The sequence below is a fragment of the Lepisosteus platostomus genome, chromosome 14, assembly GCF_059453375.1.
Source record: "Lepisosteus platostomus isolate fLepPlt1 chromosome 14, fLepPlt1.hap1, whole genome shotgun sequence".
Taxonomy (NCBI): Eukaryota; Metazoa; Chordata; class Actinopteri; order Semionotiformes; family Lepisosteidae; genus Lepisosteus; species Lepisosteus platostomus.
In genome coordinates, this window is record NC_142624.1 from 15,871,713 (window position 1) to 15,889,880 (window position 18,168).

Consider the following 18,168-nt stretch of genomic DNA (forward strand, 5'->3'; position numbering starts at 1 on the left):
GTAGCATAGATTTTTTTTTTAAAGACACATGCACATACTGTACTCTGCTTTTGTGAGAAATGCATACTGTTGATTCAAACAAATGTAAAAACACGGGTCTAGAATGAGCCGAATCTCCAAAATCTTATCAGACTGTTTCCAGAACACAAATGTAAACACAGCTATTGCTTATCTCTCATTAATGTTTTCTCATTTGTTGAACATTTTTAACTTTTTGAAATCAACCTCAGAGTAGTTAGAAATCTAAAGATGTCCAAATGCTCTACGATGCGTGCATTATGGTTTTACCCTGGATTATACTTTACAGTATATTTTACTGATTGACCATGATTTTCCAAGCACTCTTGCTCTGCCACTTAAGGAATCCTGGTCAGTGTCAACTAGTGAGAAAACCAGTTTAGAGGACATTAGACAGGACCTTTGGCTCTAAGAAATACAGCATTTCTTGTGGCTTTGTAGGCTTTTTCAAGTTTATATAGAATTACCCCCCCAAAGACAAACACATATTATGCAGTTTCAGGGTTTGCAGACATGTGGAAGGCACTCATTCACAATTAGTAAGCATAGCACAAAATAAATGGCAATTCTAGGTAATAAAATAAGAAACAATATGCAAATAGACCTTTACCTAATACTTGTTTATAAGGTGTGATCATAGAGATTGCTCCGTACTCTGGTGATTGCCTATTCGGTTTTACTTATTCTATTTCATGTTTTGCAAGTGGATATTTGACACTAATGCATGTGGACTGTGGTTTTAAAAAGTGCTTAAAAACTAATTTTCAGTTTCTTTTAAAAATTCTACCTCCAGTATGCCATAGATAACTGAGGATAAAATTAATAGTCATATACAGTATATGATGTTTAGTTGGTTTTTCCAAACTAGTGATAAAAGTTTTATTTCAAGTTTCATAGTAAAGAGTTTAACATTAAGTTAACTCGGAATTTTAATTCTTGTTACAAGAAATCGATAGATTAACCTGTACAGGCAGCAGAACAATGCTCCATTCACCAATGAGCAAAACATATTCTTGGGGAGAATGAACCATGCTTCCCCCTTCAGACTTCATTAAATATCCTGTTCTCTATTACAGAATTGCATTGCTTCAATCAAGAAAAAAAATATTTAATGAGTTTTATCTTGTAATTTTGAGAAAATCATCTCATTATTATGAGACAGCAATGGCCATTTGGGTATATGAACAACCCGTTATATTGTGCAATGACAGCACCTATAAGCTACCGATAACTCTGTTGGAATTAGTGGGTTTAGTGTTTGTGACAATGTCCAACACTGCAATACTGTATGTGCACAGACGTATTTTCCACTGGGATTTATTCATAATGAAATGTTACAATTTGTACATAATGTAAACACAATTTTAACTACTAGAACACTCATACAGTATGTATCCTTAGACAATAATGAGTCTGCTGTGCAATAGATTCCACAGCTTAAAATTAAAAAAGGCAGCTAATGATAATGTGGGTATTCTCTAATAATTGTGCTATACTGTATGTACTGTATGTGATGATCACATAAAGTATGAAAGAATGCACAATCTCATAAATACAACATAATCTGCTATTTCATAATTACAAGATAATTTGGTATATCATAATGTTGATATAATACATTTATTAAAATATAATATTTTTTAAATAATATATTTTATTAATAAAGCACCTTTCCCAAATCCAAGAATGGTATACATGGTGATAAAGAAAAAAATATATAATAAAAAGCATAGTAATAAATAAACAGGTTTATATAGATAGGGCAATCAGTCATAGGCCCTGGTAAACAGGTGAATTTTGAGTTTGGATTTGAAGAGAATCAAAGAATTTGTCATTTGACATTTGACATTTGACTTTGGTCCTGTTTGATTTTGGCTCTGTTGGTTTGTTGGTTTGTTGGTTTGTTGTGTGTGTGTGAGTTTTCTTATAGTTTTGGCTTTTGTTTGTTTCTGTTCGTCTCTTTGTACTTTCGTTTGTGTTTATCCTTGTTTGTCATTACCTTGCCCTAATGTGTTACATGTTCAACCTTTGTGTTCTTTTGTACTCTGTTCCTGTTGATTACTCTCGTTTTCCCTTATTTATATTTAGTTCACTTGTGTTTTTGTGTGAACTTTTGTATATAAGGTTAGTGTTGTTTGTTTGGTACATTCTACACACTTAGTTGATTTTGTATTAGTAACACTAGTCTAGTACGGGTGAGTGCCGTTTGTCTTGTATGGTTTTGGGTAGTCAGGGGAGGTTAGTTAGGGTGTTGAAGACGCCGAAGACCGTGTGTTTCAGGTTTTCTTTTGTAGTCAGATTAGCTTTCCCTCACTGTCCTAGCCAGCTCCATTTTGTTTGTTATTTTCTTTTCCTTTGCAGCACTCTAGTTCCTTACCTCGTGTGTTATCGTGTTTTACCAGTCACTTATTCAATTTAAAATAATAACTTTTGCACCCACCTTTGCTATCACGCTTCCTAGTCCCTCACCAGAACCCACCTGCTTCCAAAAGAATTATCCTAAATGTTACACCCCTGTACCCCTAGATACTTGGGGTCGTAACACTGACAATATTTCTAAGGTGGAAAAAAGATGCCTTAATCAAATTTTTCAAATGAGGCTCAAAAGACAGGAGAAGATCAGGTGTGACTCCCAGATTCCTGACTACAGCTGACATGTGAATGGGAAAGCCATTTGCCATTACTGTGAAACTCTTGAGATTTTTCAGTTAATATTTGCTACTAACTAGGGTGAGAGAGGCCTTTGCATTTGTGGGGACTGTTGGACTGTTTGTTTGCTTTGAAAGTAGTGTAGCTGGGTTGCCAAGTGCTTCCAACGACAGATCTGCTGAGGTGCAAAAAAATACTCTTTGAGAGTGTGCTGTAACTGAGGCCTATAGGTGTGACTCCCCACTAGAAATAGGAAATTTTGTGTGCGGGTTCAACAGCTGACAAGCTATAGCCTGTGGTTATTGCAAATGTGTGGAAAGGAGTCCATGCTGTCTAACAGTTATTGCAGGTGGAAAGGAGTCCATGCTGTCTAACAGGGGTCTGAGGGAGACCTTGTGAAATGTATCCTTGTCAGCAGTGGAAAGGTGACAGTTACTGACAAGAGTGTGAGTGGTGAGCTGGGGAATAGAAGCAGGAGAGACATGCACAGTGCAGAGTTGCAGAGTGTGTTCCCTGTTGGTCAGTTACACTACATCAGATCACCAGATCTCTCTGTGGTTTCTGACACAGAGGTTTGTGTTGTGTTTAACTAAGTAGTAGTCACTGAAAAGTTTGATTTTCCAGCTCCTGGCTTCCTGGCGTCTCCAATGCAAGATCAGTGAAGGACTTTGGCAGGATTGAGTACACATCAGACTGTTAATATTACATCAGAATTAAAGAAAAAGGTACAAAGTGGAATTCTGAAAGAATGAGATAAACAGAAAAGAGAAAAAAGGTAAAAAGGCATAGTTTAGATTAAAGATAGTGAAGAGAAAAAACAGGTACAGATAGGTCCTTAATAAGTTCCTCTAGTAAGGTGTGGCCTGCCTACATAATTGTGAGGGATTCGGTAAGAGAAACCGAAACCAATTAACGAACCCACTTGCAGGAGCTGATAAAGCCTAGCCGCAATCCAAATAAAACAGTAGTCGAAGAAATGAGTCGAGAGTCCAGGGAAAGCCAGAGATCCACACAGGGAGTGAGTTACCAAAGCCAGACCGTAATCCGAAACCGAAGACGAAAGAGCAATCCGAGAGTCCAGGGGAAGCCAGTAATACAAAACAGGGAGTGAGTACCGAAGCCAAGCCGTGATCCGAAAAACCGTAGTCAAAGGGAAGAAAAACCCTAGTCCGAAAACCAAGAAAGTCACAAAGAGGAAGAAGGCGTAGCGCGACTAAGTAGCTCAAAAGGAAATACTGAGCGAGGAGGTAGGAAAAGACTAGTGCTTAAGTACAAGATGTGACGGTGAATATGTACACTGATAGGAAGACTAATGAAATAAGACTACGCCTTCTTCTGCCTCTTCCGTTGCCGGGAGGCAGGGATCGTAACAATAATAGGCAGGACCATAATAGACAAGATCATATTATGACCTTTCTGTGGGGTCAACGCAAATGGGCCAAGTTTTTTTTATTTTTCATACAGATTACTAGATATTTTCAATAATAACAATGACCCAATTTGCATTCTGTAAGATTTTGCTTTTGAATTTTACATAAAGTCACAAGATCATGGCCAAGGTAATTGTATTCCAGAGCATATAACATAAAGAATGTGTATTTGTGTTCCAAAGTAACTGTGACCATATCTGCACTTATTATGGAGTTGCAAGCAAATTTCAGCAGAATGACTGGTACTCTCCAGGTCATCATTGTTAATGAGAATTTGTTGATGATTAAATAAATGCAAAATATATCATCTTAAAATTAATATTCTGCTCTACTCTATAATGGAGCTGCTTTCAACACCTCCATGCTTCTACAAAAATCAGCATCCTACATTTGTGTGAGGCTCTGTATGTTATACAGTGGGAAAAATAAAAACTGGCAGCTGCCAGCCTTAGGCTTTTTTTCATTTTGTGAAAAGGGTTGTATTTTACATGTGGGTCTCAAACGGCAGAGCGGTGGCACTGTGGCTAATGATCTGTGCCTGTGACTGGAAGGTTGCCAGTTCAAATCCTGTGGCTGGCAGAGGAATCCTACTCCTTTGGGCCTGAGCAAGGCCCTTAACCCCAACTGCTCCAGGGGTGCCATATGCTTCCCATAGGCTGACCCTGTGCTCTGATCCCAAGGTTCTCTCCCTGTCTGTGTGTCTTGTGGAGAGCAAGCTGGGGTATGTGAAAAGACAAATTCCTAATACAAGAAATTGTATATGCCTAATAAAGTGATATAATCTCTCATCTCATCTTTCTATGTTGCAGTGGCTTATTTATGAGGAAAGCGGTTACAGAAAATAGTAGTACTAATATAAGTTGAGGCAGCTGAAACGCTAGACCTCTACATACAGTATATCATATATCTTATCCAGCTGTTTTATGATAGAATCCAGGGTATTGGCTTCAACAACTTAACTTCAACAACTACCAACAAAGTAGCACTGTTTTCACAAAAATAAGCAGTTTTTGCATAGGGGTTTGGGTTCTTAAAGACATTTGAAATTGAATAATAAAATTTATGCGGCAGATGCATTCCTGGAAAAAGTTGTATAAATCAAAAACATGTAAAAAACTAATTTCCAATAATTAGGCTTGTAGTTAGGGAGGATGTGTTCCCTGGCTGAAATCTAAAATAAAAACAATTACAGTATATCCACACTATACCCTTAAGGCCAAAATCTTGTAAAGGTAACTTTTGTCCAAAAAATGGACACTTATGTTGTTGAATTATAATCAGCAGCAAATATACTGGCTAAACACATGAAATTCAATTTCAAAAGCAGTGATGGATGGTTTTTCTGATTTTGTAAATGTCATGGTATAGTGAATAAAAGAACCTATGGTGAAGCTTTGAGTTCACCCACATATTTTTTGGGCTTGAAATCTTACATTGGTACTTTTAACAGACAGCAATACTGGACACCCCTTTCATCCTATTCATCTAGTAGAGGATACACACATTTTTTAATGTAAGATGTCTATATTGATATATTTTCAAATAGAATGGGGTTTTAATGTTTATTTTAATTTAATGTAAAATGTAAAATGTAAAAGGGATGACTGTTATTGAACAATGTGGAATACTGTAGAATGCAGGGGTCATGTACATGTAGGCACCTCTGGACTGTTGAACTATCTTTCCTACTGTTATACTCAATGAGCATTTAATGCAATTTATAATAAAGTCTTGAATGTAACATTACAAATTAGTTTTTGATTATTTAGGTTTTTATCCAATTATTAATTTTAGACTTTCATTACATTGTTTGGTTTTTTGAATGTTAATTTCAATTTTTGCTTTTTGGTGGGGAGTAATGATTCTACTAAATGTAGTAGATAAAGTTATTACATAAAGTACAGATCTCAGAGAAAGGTACTTAATAGTGCAACTATATATTTCTACTTTATTACTTTATATCCCTGGTTGTGGTTTGTCTGATTTATTGACTGCCATTACTGACACACTGAGTGGAAAACTGCAGCAGATAGTGCTTTACTTCATTACATTTTAATTGTAAATGCTGTAGTTATTTTGTTTAGAACTGATAGTGTGTTGAAAGTATTTAGTTTGTCTTTTTTTCTTTTTTAAGGGATCTCCCAGCAGGCCGAGTGTAAGTATACTTCATGTAAATAACCACTTTTTGTGGTAGAATTTATTTGACTATTGTTTTATTTATTTAATGCATAAAACATGCCTCATATGAAAAACCCAGTAGTAAAATTTGATTTCATTTATGCTTAAAAAACAATATATCATACATCTGTTCAGTTAACTATATGAGCACATGACCTTTGATTCTTTGAGAGTGTTAGTTTTTCTTCACTGGCTTTCTACTTATCCAGTCTTTTGAGGCATTACTTCTGTGGATCTTAATGCCAGTATCAAAGCCTCTGCAATCTTAAACTAAAACTATTGTCATCCTGCTGGAATTCTATTTTCAGTTCAGCTCCAACCTAGAGCAAATATCGAATTTAAAGTCGACCCTCAGTCAGGACTAACATTGATGATAATAGGTTACAGCAAACACTTTCATCCCATAATTGGCACAGCTTATCACTAAACTACAACAGAAAAAAAATATTTTTGTTGAAAACATGCACTTTAATTATTCATAAAAGTAATATATACGCTCATTAGCAAGTAAGATATGATGGAAGAACAAGTAAATGGCTGAAGGACTTAAGTACACATCTATATTAAGAGGTCACCTTTTTATAAAGGACAGAGAAAATACATTTGTTAGAAATATTCACCAGCAAAAGTTTTTTGCAGTAAGTGGAAATATATAAGCTAAGTCCTGTATCTCTACTACATTCTGGTTCCTGGGGATCAATGCAGTTTCAGTTGGATTTTAATTTTCTATTTTAGGTATTATTTTAGTGGTCTTTCTTAAAATTTTAAAAAGCTCACTTTTTCAATTCTCCTTTTGTGTGAGCACCCATTTTTGTGCTTGTTTTAATAACAAAAGACCCATAGTACCCACTTTCTTCACATTGATAATGTTATAGGTTTTTTACTTTTTTTGCAGGAATCGACAATTCTTCATATTTGGAACCAGCACTAAAGTGATGGATGTTGAGGAATCATCCAATGGTTGCCTTTCTGTGGAATTTAGACATCTGGTAACGAGATTATATAGTTTTAGGCCAGGCTGTGGTGATGTGAATTTTCTTATTATTAGTTGTCAAACAAAGATATGATTTTGAACTGTAAAGTAGGGGTCTAATACTTTAGTAAAGACCATTAACAGGATTGCCAATTTAGAGTATAAGTGCAGTTTCTGTAGCTCATCTACTTTCTTTGTTTATTCTTTAGCAACTAAAAGAGCGAAAGTATGTAAACGGAACAAAAGGGAATGAGGTAAGACAACACTGAGGCTTTCATATCTACTACTTTCAAAATGAGGAATTTAAAAATCACACCAGTGCTGGTATAAATGACTAATGTACAAATTCCTCTAATATAGTAAAGCTTTAGTATCTACTTTCTTTTGCTATTAAAAAATAGAAAAATGCTGTTATAAAAATATCAAAATATGTGAAAGCTAATAGATTTAATTGAAACAAATGTTAATAATTAACATGGCAATCTTTTTTCCCAAGAATTTTAAAAGAATATGTAGCTTGTATGTCTTGAACATACATTTTTCCTTACTATGCAGTGGAGGTAACAATATAAATTGTCCTGTCACAAAATAAAGCAAGGCATGCCATAGTAATTTTCGTAATTATTTTTTAATTTTATGCACAGGCAACAGTAGTACAATATAGATATATAATTGTCTTTGATTTGCTTTAACACATCGATTTAATTTTTTCATAGGGTCCTCTTACAGTCACGGAAGAACTCCATTCCATAAGCTTTGAGGCTCAATTCTGCATTCAGGGATTAAATATTGACTTAGAGGTTAGTTATAAAAACTTTCTTCATTTAGTAAATAAATTGTCACCACACAATGTACATTTTTCAGAATTAATTAAAATCATTAACCATTTAAACAAATCTGAATATATCGTATACTATATAACATAAAGACAATCATTAACGTCTGACAGTTTTGTCTCATTCACTTTTATATTAATGTATTATACATATTGTAACACTGCTGGGTATGCCCTAGGAAAATCTTTAAAATAGGAAAGTCCAGGAAAACAGAAACAATAACAGCCATATGGTACAAAACAAGTGCTTTTTATTTATAGTGCAAGAAAAAAACGAAATACCAAACAAAAGGCTAAGCTCCCTTTTGAACTCCTGACTAAGGTTTTCAGACCATTACTATAAAAACTGGGCAGAGCTGCTTTAGCAGTTGCCAAAATGGGCTTTTCCAGTCTCTTCACAAAAACCTCTCATCTGCCCATGAGTCAAGACATATTTCACAGTTTCAAAGTTCAGTCACCAGCAACTAGTCAGTTGGCTGAGGGCATTCTCCATAGATTTTAAAGGGTTGCCTATTTTGTTTGGGCCTCTTGCCCTCATACAATATGTTTGTAAAATATACATATTTTTATACATACAGTAAAATAATAATACCTTACACTTATATAGCGCTTTTCTGGACACTCCACTCAAAGCACTTTACAGGTAATGGGGACTCCCCTCTACCACCAATCTGTATCATCTACCTGGATGATGCGACAGCAGCCATAGTGTGCCTGTACACTCACCACACAACAGCTTTCAGTGGGAAGGAGAATAGAGCGATGAAGCCAATTCGTAGATGGGGATTATTAGAAAACCATGATTGGTAAAGGCCAATGGGAAATTTGGCGAGGTTGCCACGGTTACATACCTACTCTTTTTGAGAAACACTCTGGGATTTTTAATTACCACAGAGAGTCAGGACATTTTACATCTGAAATATGGCACCTTTTTACAGTTTACTGTCTCCATCACTATACTGGGGCATTAGGACCCACACAGATTGCAGAGTGAGCACCCCCTACTGTCCCCACTACCAGCAGCAACCTTAGTTTTTCCTAGGAGGTCTCCCATTCAGGTTCACACCTGCTTAGTTTCAGTAGACTGCCAGTTGTGAGTTGCGGCATGAGGTGGCTGCTGGCTTAATATATATGTAAAATCACATAATCACATGAATATATAATATAATATGAAATCATGCTAAGGTCATTATATTATATAGCTATCTTGGAAACAAACAGGCAGTAGAAAACCAAATATATACATTTGTTTTTACATACTGTATGTTCAAACTGATAAACATTTATTTTTTCCAGACCTGCTCTTTGCCTCTTGTTGTTATTTCAAATGTAAGTCAGCTTCCAGGTGGCTGGGCCTCAGTAATTTGGTACAATCTACTGACAGATGACCCCAGGGTAAATGTTTACAATACTTTTCTAAACTTTAAAAACTATTCTTAATTAGTGAAACATTTCTTGAAACATGCAGCTTGAAATATTTCTCTGCTTTCTTAACCTGATTAACCTCAAACACAAGTAAAGGTTTATTCCATGCTGAAAAGAAAAGAAAAGAAATGACACAACACACCTGAAGAAGGCTCCACAGCCAAAACCTTGTGTTTCTTTTCTTCTCCCTTCAGCATGGAATAAGCGTTTACTTGTTCCTTTGCAGCCTTTTCATGCAGACGCAGCTACCTACTTGAATAACCTCAAAAACATCCATCATTGTATTATTTCTGATAAAAAGCTGAAAGTGGATTACATTATGATTAAGTCTCTTTAGTTATAATTACAGAGATCAATGCATCTGGTAGGTAAACATATCTCTATTCTGTTAGCGCCCTTCAATGCCCCAGTATTTCATAGTGTCAGAAAATACAACTTGGGTTTTGATTCTTTTGAATTGAAAAAGACTGATAGATAAATATGTACAAAATAAAAGAAGTAGTGGGGAATCCATTATTCCCTCATTGTTAATTCCCCAACAATTAACAATGATTAACACATTTATCCAGAAACATGCAGTATTTCCAGATTTAATATAGCTTTACACAGTCTAACCATTTTCCATTTACCTTATTTGTGAAAATATAATTAAAGTTAAGTTCTGATGTCCTCAAATTGAGAAGTTAAGTTACCAGGGAATTAGATCTATTCTTCCTGGATGAGATAGTACTATCAAACATTTATTTTGCTCTCAAGGAGTCTTCTAGCACATTTGTGTAGAACTCCCACAACTCTTTGTTTTTAGAACTACCTCCTGTTTTAAATCTTAATGTATCTTCTCTTAATTATTTTTTTGTGACCACATATCTGTCTGTTAGAAAAATATACCTCATGAAAAATTTACATAATGTGTTCTAATATGGGTTTGCTCATGTAGATATATTTAACAAATGTGTAGACTAGATGGTTTACTTTGGGCATTATTATGAAAACCTTAAGGATAATGTTTCATAAAAGAATAAGAACAGTGTGATCTAGTCCACTAATTCATAACCTGTCTCTTAATTTTAATTACTGTGAAAATCATTATACCCTGTCTAAGACTTCTAGCTTATGGGGTATTTGTTTTAACAAATAAGCACAGTAGGAAATCTTTATGATTTACTTTGCCTTATAGACCAAAATCTATAAGTTATAAGTTATGTTTCAAATGTATTAGTTCTAACTGATGTTTATAGAATTATTTTGAAAATAATCTACTGTGTCATTCTTTTTTCCCCCAGAACCTATCTTTTTTCACTAACCCTCCCCCAGCAACCTGGAGCCAACTGTCCGAAGTTCTGAGCTGGCAGTTCTCTTCCTTTGCAGGCAGAGGACTTACAAAAGAGCAGCTTTGCATGCTGGGGGAAAAACTCTTAGGTAAGGAGTCTATAAGTTTTATTTTGTAACAGAACAATGAAATATAACATAATCTCAATGTTTTATAAATACTTTGATCAATATCTGCTCAGTTCTAATGTACAGTAATACACAAAAAGCCTGAATATCTGAATATATGTGATAAACTGAGAAATAAAGAGAATATTGACTGTTGTGTTTATTTGTTTCTTTTAGACTTGTTCTTTAAGCTGGACAAAGGTATTCATAGTCAGGTGGAAGAATGGTGTACACAGCCTCTAGTATTTTCTTAGTAAATTAGCAAAAGAGCTAAACCTGCCTTCAGCCAGCTGTTGAGAGAGGCTATGTGCTTCAAGGCATAAATATCAAAGATGATAGTTTAGCTAATAACTGGGTAATTGGATTTTCCATATATTGTAAAACAAAACATAGTCTAATTGTTAAATTTTGTGATTTAAAAAAAGATGCATAGTTTCTGTAACATAAACGTCTGTCTATTGTGCTGTGTGGTGCTTTCTCTTTCCTTTTAGATTATTTCATACTTGCATACTAATATTGGTGCACAAAGTTTTAATTATCTAGAATAACTTGGAAAGTATGCAATCTGGAGGTTGACTGCTGTATTTTTCGCCTAATGTATTATCTTAAATCTAGATGATTTCTGTCATAGACATGTTTTAAAAACATATAAATTATTTTTTTGGTGTAATATAATCTACTGTATGCATGGAATTACCCAATAATAAAATGTATATTGAACATAACATTCATACTAATCTCATGATTACAAACACAACAAACACAAATTGATTGCCTGTAAAGGAAAAATATGTGTTTATGTCTCAATACTTTCGGAGGTATGTGTACTGTATATGGTGTGTAACAATGCAGGAGTGGGAGGAACTGCGGCGAGCACCGGTAAAAGTTGATGCCCCATCTATGGGGGCAGAGGCACCAGTGTGAGGTTAGCGAAAACCGAAAAATAAATACAAGTAATAAATACAATACAAAAAAAGGGGAAAACTAAAGAAAAAGGAAAAAGAAAAATGCACTGTGCACCGCGGCATCCAGGCTGATTTCCCTCTCTCTCTCACACCCGAAGAATGCTCCACAGCTGAAATGTGTTTCTTTTCAGCATGGAATAAACCTTTACTTGTTCCTTTGCAGCCTGCGCACGCTGACGCAGCTGTAATGTTGCCATAGCCAAAATGTAATGTAGTGTGGCTCTTTGAAGGCACCAGTTCTGTAGGGTTTGGGCATTTACTGGAACAATTATTAATTGTAGCAGTAAATCACAAAATTAATTATTTTGATGGCTTTAGAATCCAACCATGCGACATAACTCAAACAACGCACACACGCAGGTACTTATACATGAGGATACATTTATTAATACATAGAATATGCATATAAAACTAAAAGATCTTATCGAGAGGGTTATCAGAATACAAAAGGTATATATTCAGTCAGTTACAAAGAGTTACACATATCAAGAGGACATACGTTCAGTATATCATTCATTAAGACCGTTTCATAAATGAACTTGGTTATAAATTCTACATTAGATACTCAAAACAAGTACATAACTCTTAGGAATTAAATTGATATCAACTGGTTGGGATAACAATTGAATTCTCGAGCTGTAATGCATTGAAGTTGAATACTCATCCAATCTCTGGGGATTCAGATCTCCTGCGGGCACAAAGAAACAGTTGCAGGCTGTTGCTGTCCAATCCGTGCTCTCTGGCTCAGTGCCAGGCTGTGCTGTGCGGCTTGTGACGGTGCGCTGCTGATGCTCACTGACCGGCTAGTTAGTGTTGGCTTTAACTAGCACAGTTTGTGCACAGGAGAAAAGATGACTGTGGGGGTCCCAGCAAGTCAGGAAGAGGACCGGTTCGTTCCTGATGAAGAGCTAGTTCTGAATAGTGATTCAGCTGTCCACAGTTCCGACCCGTTCACGAGGCCTGCTGCTGGTGCTAACCTCAGGTGGATCCTCTGGTTACTCTCTGGCAACCTCCGCTCTAGACTCTTAGAACAAAGGAAAGTTCTGGCACTCGGACACACTGGCCGTTCCATGGTTGTTCCGGGCTGAGTCTCAGGATGGTCAGGAGGCGCGCTGCGAGAATGTCCTGCCCTTGGGAGCCTTCTGCTCCTGGGCCATCCTGCCCTGGAATTCTCCTTTGAATTCCCTTTAGAAAACTCCACAGAAGTCTACCTGAATCTCTTCTGAATCTTACTGAATCTCTGTGTTGCCTGTTTTTACCTGGAGGAACTTCAGCTCGTTGATTGGCTGAAAGTTCCATGGGCATCAGAGTCCCACGTGGGTTACTCGGCCCTACCAGTCCCTGATTGGTTGATCAAGGTGAGATATGAGTCACTTACTCCTGACACTTAGGAATGCAGTCCAGATGTCCAACTGGCACTCCCTAGACAGATAGGCGCCAATGGATGACCATTGATCATGATAGCCAGGCTTAGCTAAATGCATCCCCCTTTGGGAGCTGTCCTTTATCAAAGGAACCTTAAATCAGCCTGCATGAATAGTTTCTCTGTGGCTGCACCACAGAGATGAACAGAGAAATGGGGCCTCATTCGGGAAAGCTCAGAACACTTAATTCTTTCTTATTAATAAGCCTCGCCGCTACACAGCTAACTACTTGAACTAAAATAAATGTATGCAGTATATCACGTGGGTAGCTGCGTCACCATGCATAGCCTGCAAAGGAACAAGTGATAGGTTTATTCCATGCTGAAAAGAGATGGAATAAACCTATTACTTGTTCCATATGCAGTATATGATTACAAAATGTGCAGTAACATTTAAGAGCAAGTACTTAGAAATCCAAATCGTGTTACATCTTGGAATAGACAAATGGGAAAAGGATGTAGAACACATATAGTGGGCCTCTGAACTTGGAGAGGGTCAAGAAGAAAAAGACGGCTTGTGCAGTGGAATAGGGAGAGAATGACATGGTTGGAGAAACAGACAGGAAGAAGATTAATAGAAATAGAAGGCTACTCAAAAGGTCTAAAATATAATTACTGTGTAAGGGCACAGCCAGTTCAGACAAGATGGCAGCCTTATCTGCACCACATTCCCCAGATATGTGACCAGTTATGAGAAGACAAATGAACAGGTGACTGTTTAGAAGGAAGTAAGAGGAGGCTTTCTGGGTCAGTGATATCTGCTGTCATGGGGTGGGAAGGAGCTGACAGAAGGCAGATCATTTGTGTGCTCAATTCACCAGAAAGAGAAGGACTGACTATGATGTTTTGGATCTGAAATGTGTGTTATTTCTGAGAGTTTGGAAATTTTTGAAAAGTCTCAGAGGAGACTGGGTTTTTAAGACTTGTTCGTTTTGAAGCTGGTAAACAACATATTATAGCTACTCAGCTGAGATAGTTATGGAATTGAAGTAGTCAATCAGGAGTTAAAAGGGGGCTAGGCTTTTATTTGGTTTATATGGTTGTGTTCACTTCTGCCTAGGGACAATTTTCCCAAAAGCAAATTAGCCTACCAGTATGTTTTTGAACTGTGGGAAACCATGGCTAACCCACACAAACACAAAGAGAACATAGAAGCTCAATGAATATAGTGCCTCAAGGCCCCAGTGATGCAATGCAGCAATGCTAACCACTATGCTACTCCTACTTTTAATTTATACATAACTCTGCAATTTGTAAACTATTATTCTGTTATTAAAATGTTATTCTCCTATTAGAATCCCATATAACTTAAGACTTAGTGTAACTGGTTTCTTTGGATAGGTTAAAGCAGATTTGAGAAAATGCATTAGAAAAGTAGACAGCTACAGTATCTTTACATCTCCGTCAGAGAGTGATCTCAACTATACGGGTAGTTCTTGATTTTACATTGTGCACTTTTGGTTTAACATGCCTTAAGAATACAGTACCACTTATATACCACTTGGTATATACCAATTAGGACATATTCTCACTTTAATGTGAGTAAGCGTGGTCAGCAACAGACAACTCAATGAGGTGTTTCAAGACAATGTATATAGGACATACCCAGTTGTGCACAGGGATGAGTGACACAGAGGCCACTATTTTTAGTGTTCTACCTGCCACCCATCATGACCCATTTTCACTTGCTTACAAAATACTGTATAGCATTTATAGCCTAAATATAAACTTCTTAGTCTATGCCTTATATTGAAAGTAAGGTTTTGTGAAAAAAAAAACATTACTAAAATTCAGTGCAAAGAATTTGAAAATAATACATTGTTTCCATTTTAAAAAAATCAGTGATAATTCAATTCAACTGACAAATTAATTCAATAAGTAAAATTACTAAAATAATTTTAAAATAAATACTGAAAAAATTAAGGTTACCTAAGAGGGGGAAATTAATAACTTCATTAATAATTCATAAGGTTACTTTAAAATAAATGTTATTTAAAGGGCTAGGACCAAAGATAGCTGTAGAGTCCAAATGTGCATTTGGGCATTGGACCCAGAACACATACTCCTATTTTTAATGTATGTGTTTTTGATATATGCAACAATTTCAGAAACACATTTTCCATAAAAATCGAGAACTACTTGTATAAAGAAGCAGGTGATGATATCACAACACTATCATAAAGTTCTTTAATATCCTTTTCTTTTATTTTAAATTAATGCTCATATTTAAATTCTCACATCCGTATGAAAATTCTACAGTTAGAAATGCAAAATGGAACAAATGTAGAAAAGTATTTAAAGGCTGTAGTAGTTCAGGTGGGTAGTTGCTTCAGCATTCGTAGGCTGCAAAGGAACAAGTAATAAGTTCATTCCATGCTGAAAAGAGAAGAGAAGAAAACACGTTTCGGCCGTGGAGCCTTCTTTTTAATTTTTCATGTATGATCAGTTTCTGTTCTTATCAAAGCTAATTGCATTATCTAAAACAAACTTTAAAACCATGGTGTTGAGACTATGACCATGCACAGAATTACAGCGTTAAGTAAGTCTATATACTGTACCATTTTTTATCAGTATTCTCTGAATGTTAGGAGCTTTGTAATGCACCACACTTCCTTGTATGAAATGAACATTTTGCATATTTCTTATTTATTTGTTGTAATCAATCTGTTTTTCCCCTTTTAGGTCAGCAAGCTTCTCACAATGAATGTCATGTTCACTGGTCAAAAGTTTGCAAGGTAGGCTGTTGAAATGCACAAAATTATTTATAGGCATAAGCATGATTAAATGAAAAATATAGTATTTGGTTTGTTTTCTAACATGGACTTATTGATATTGAAAACACAAATATAAACATGTATTTACATGTTTCCTACAGATGCAGCCATCCAAAAGGATTATACCGCGTTAAAACGCGGTGGGCTTGTCGCAGTATAACCCGGGTTACCGTATAATCCTGCATAATACCGCATAATACCGCAAGTAAGATAATAGTATTCGGAATTTCCACCGCTAATAAAGCTCAACCTCTCATGTACAGCATTTGAGCTGTCGCCATCAAAGTCTTTACCGAAGATATTACTGATAGTATTAATAATGAATGACCTTGGACAAGCTGTAAACTCAAAGTATTACCCTGGTCCACATTCTTTGTAACCGTCTTTGTAAACGAAAATACTTTATTTTTTCATTGACTGTATTTGTAAACAAAAAGACTTTATTTTTTCATTAACAAAAAGTAACACCACAGCATTTCGTTGATCCAATCACGCATTTGTTTCCAATCATACAAAGTAATTCTTGAGAATCTACGATTCACCATGCCTTTCACATGCTCATAAAAGACATTAATTTAAGAACATAAACATATTACTGTATGTAAACTGTACTGTATATAGCTGGTCTTGGTACTGTATTTTAAAGAAAAAATACACACCAGTATTCCATTTCTCCCTAAACATTTTAAGCATCAAAGTCTTACATTTGGTTATTTCGGAAACGTTTTTACATGCTCCTTGCTCCCTCTGACCATGTTACTGTGCTGGACGTTTATACAGTATACAGTACTCTGTGAGAAAAGTGATAATTTTAAGCTTTTCTGCGAATATGCTAGATACCGGAGTAAACAAGCATACTTTTAGAATTTGATTAATAGGGAATAGAATATTGGATCGTGTATGTAAAGAAATTAATAATGATATAATTATATTAATGTACTGTAACACAAACAGTAGCATATACTGTACACATACAGTGTCTATTGATATGTGTAGGGCTGTTTCACCACTTGTCATGTGACCGTGCTAGTGGCGATGTGATTTAAGTGGCTGACTTATACGCAAGCGGACGGCTGTTCAAATCCAGCTAGCGCCACCAATTTTTTTTTAACAAACATTTCTTTGAAAAAATAAAATAGTAATATTATGGACAATTAATTGACTTTTTTATATTTCTAAATATCACAACATGTTCGAATCTAAGTCATTTTTTAATAACACCGAATAGTCACAGTCTTTCCCTCTGAATCGCTCCAGTAGTAGGAACCTGTATCGCGTGGATCCCTTTAGATCTCCCTTCAGATTTAAAAGGTTATTATTAATATCTTTGGTGTCGCATCTTCCCAGTTTAGCTGATCTTTTGCTGCCTACACATAATAATAATAATAATTGCTTACACTTATATAGCGCTTTTCTGGACACTCCACTCAAAGCGCTTTACAGGTAATGGGGACTCCCCTCCACCACCACCAATGTGCAGCATCCACCTGGATGATGCGACGGCAGCCATAGTGCGCCAGAACGCTCACCACACATCAGATATCAGTGGGGAGGAGAACAGAGTAATGTAGCCAATTCATAGAGGGGGATTATTAGGAGGCCATGATTAGTAAGGGCCAATTGGAAATTTGGCCAGGACACCGGGGTTACACCCCTACTCTTTTCGAGAAGCGCCCTGGGATTTTTAATGACCACAGAGAGTCAGGACCTCGGTTTTACGTCTCATCCGAAGGACGGCGCCTGTTTACAGTATAGTGTCCCCGTCACTATACTGGGGCATTAGGACCCACATGGACTGCAGGGTGAGCACCCCCTGCTGGCCCCACTGACACCTCTTCCAGCAGCAACCTTAGTTTTTCCCAGGAGGTCTCCCATCCAGGTACTGACCAGGCTCACACCTGCTTAGCTTCAGTGGGTTGCCAGTTGTGAGTTGCAGGGTGATATGGCTGCTGGCATGCACACATGCTTACACAGCCCCCTGGGTAAACTATCATACTTGACTGAGAAAGCTTTAGAGAACTTAACATTTTTATTATCAACAAATTGTAAATACGACATTTA

At 36.3% G+C, this 18,168-nt stretch overlaps 1 protein-coding gene across 2 annotated transcripts in view; it reads left to right on the plus strand.

Annotated features, from left to right (window-relative positions):
- stat4 (signal transducer and activator of transcription 4) overlaps window positions 1–18,168 on the plus strand; it is a 145,585-nt gene that overhangs the window by 103,094 nt on the left and 24,323 nt on the right. For both annotated transcript variants that reach the window (XM_088607220.1, XM_088607221.1), the window contains 7 exons: window positions 6,232–6,252; window positions 7,171–7,264; window positions 7,458–7,502; window positions 7,965–8,048; window positions 9,380–9,478; window positions 10,792–10,927; window positions 16,016–16,068. In XM_088607220.1, coding sequence (XP_088463346.1) covers window positions 6,232–6,252; window positions 7,171–7,264; window positions 7,458–7,502; window positions 7,965–8,048; window positions 9,380–9,478; window positions 10,792–10,927; window positions 16,016–16,068 — 532 coding nt within the window. The remainder of the gene's footprint in view (window positions 1–6,231; window positions 6,253–7,170; window positions 7,265–7,457; window positions 7,503–7,964; window positions 8,049–9,379; window positions 9,479–10,791; window positions 10,928–16,015; window positions 16,069–18,168) is intronic.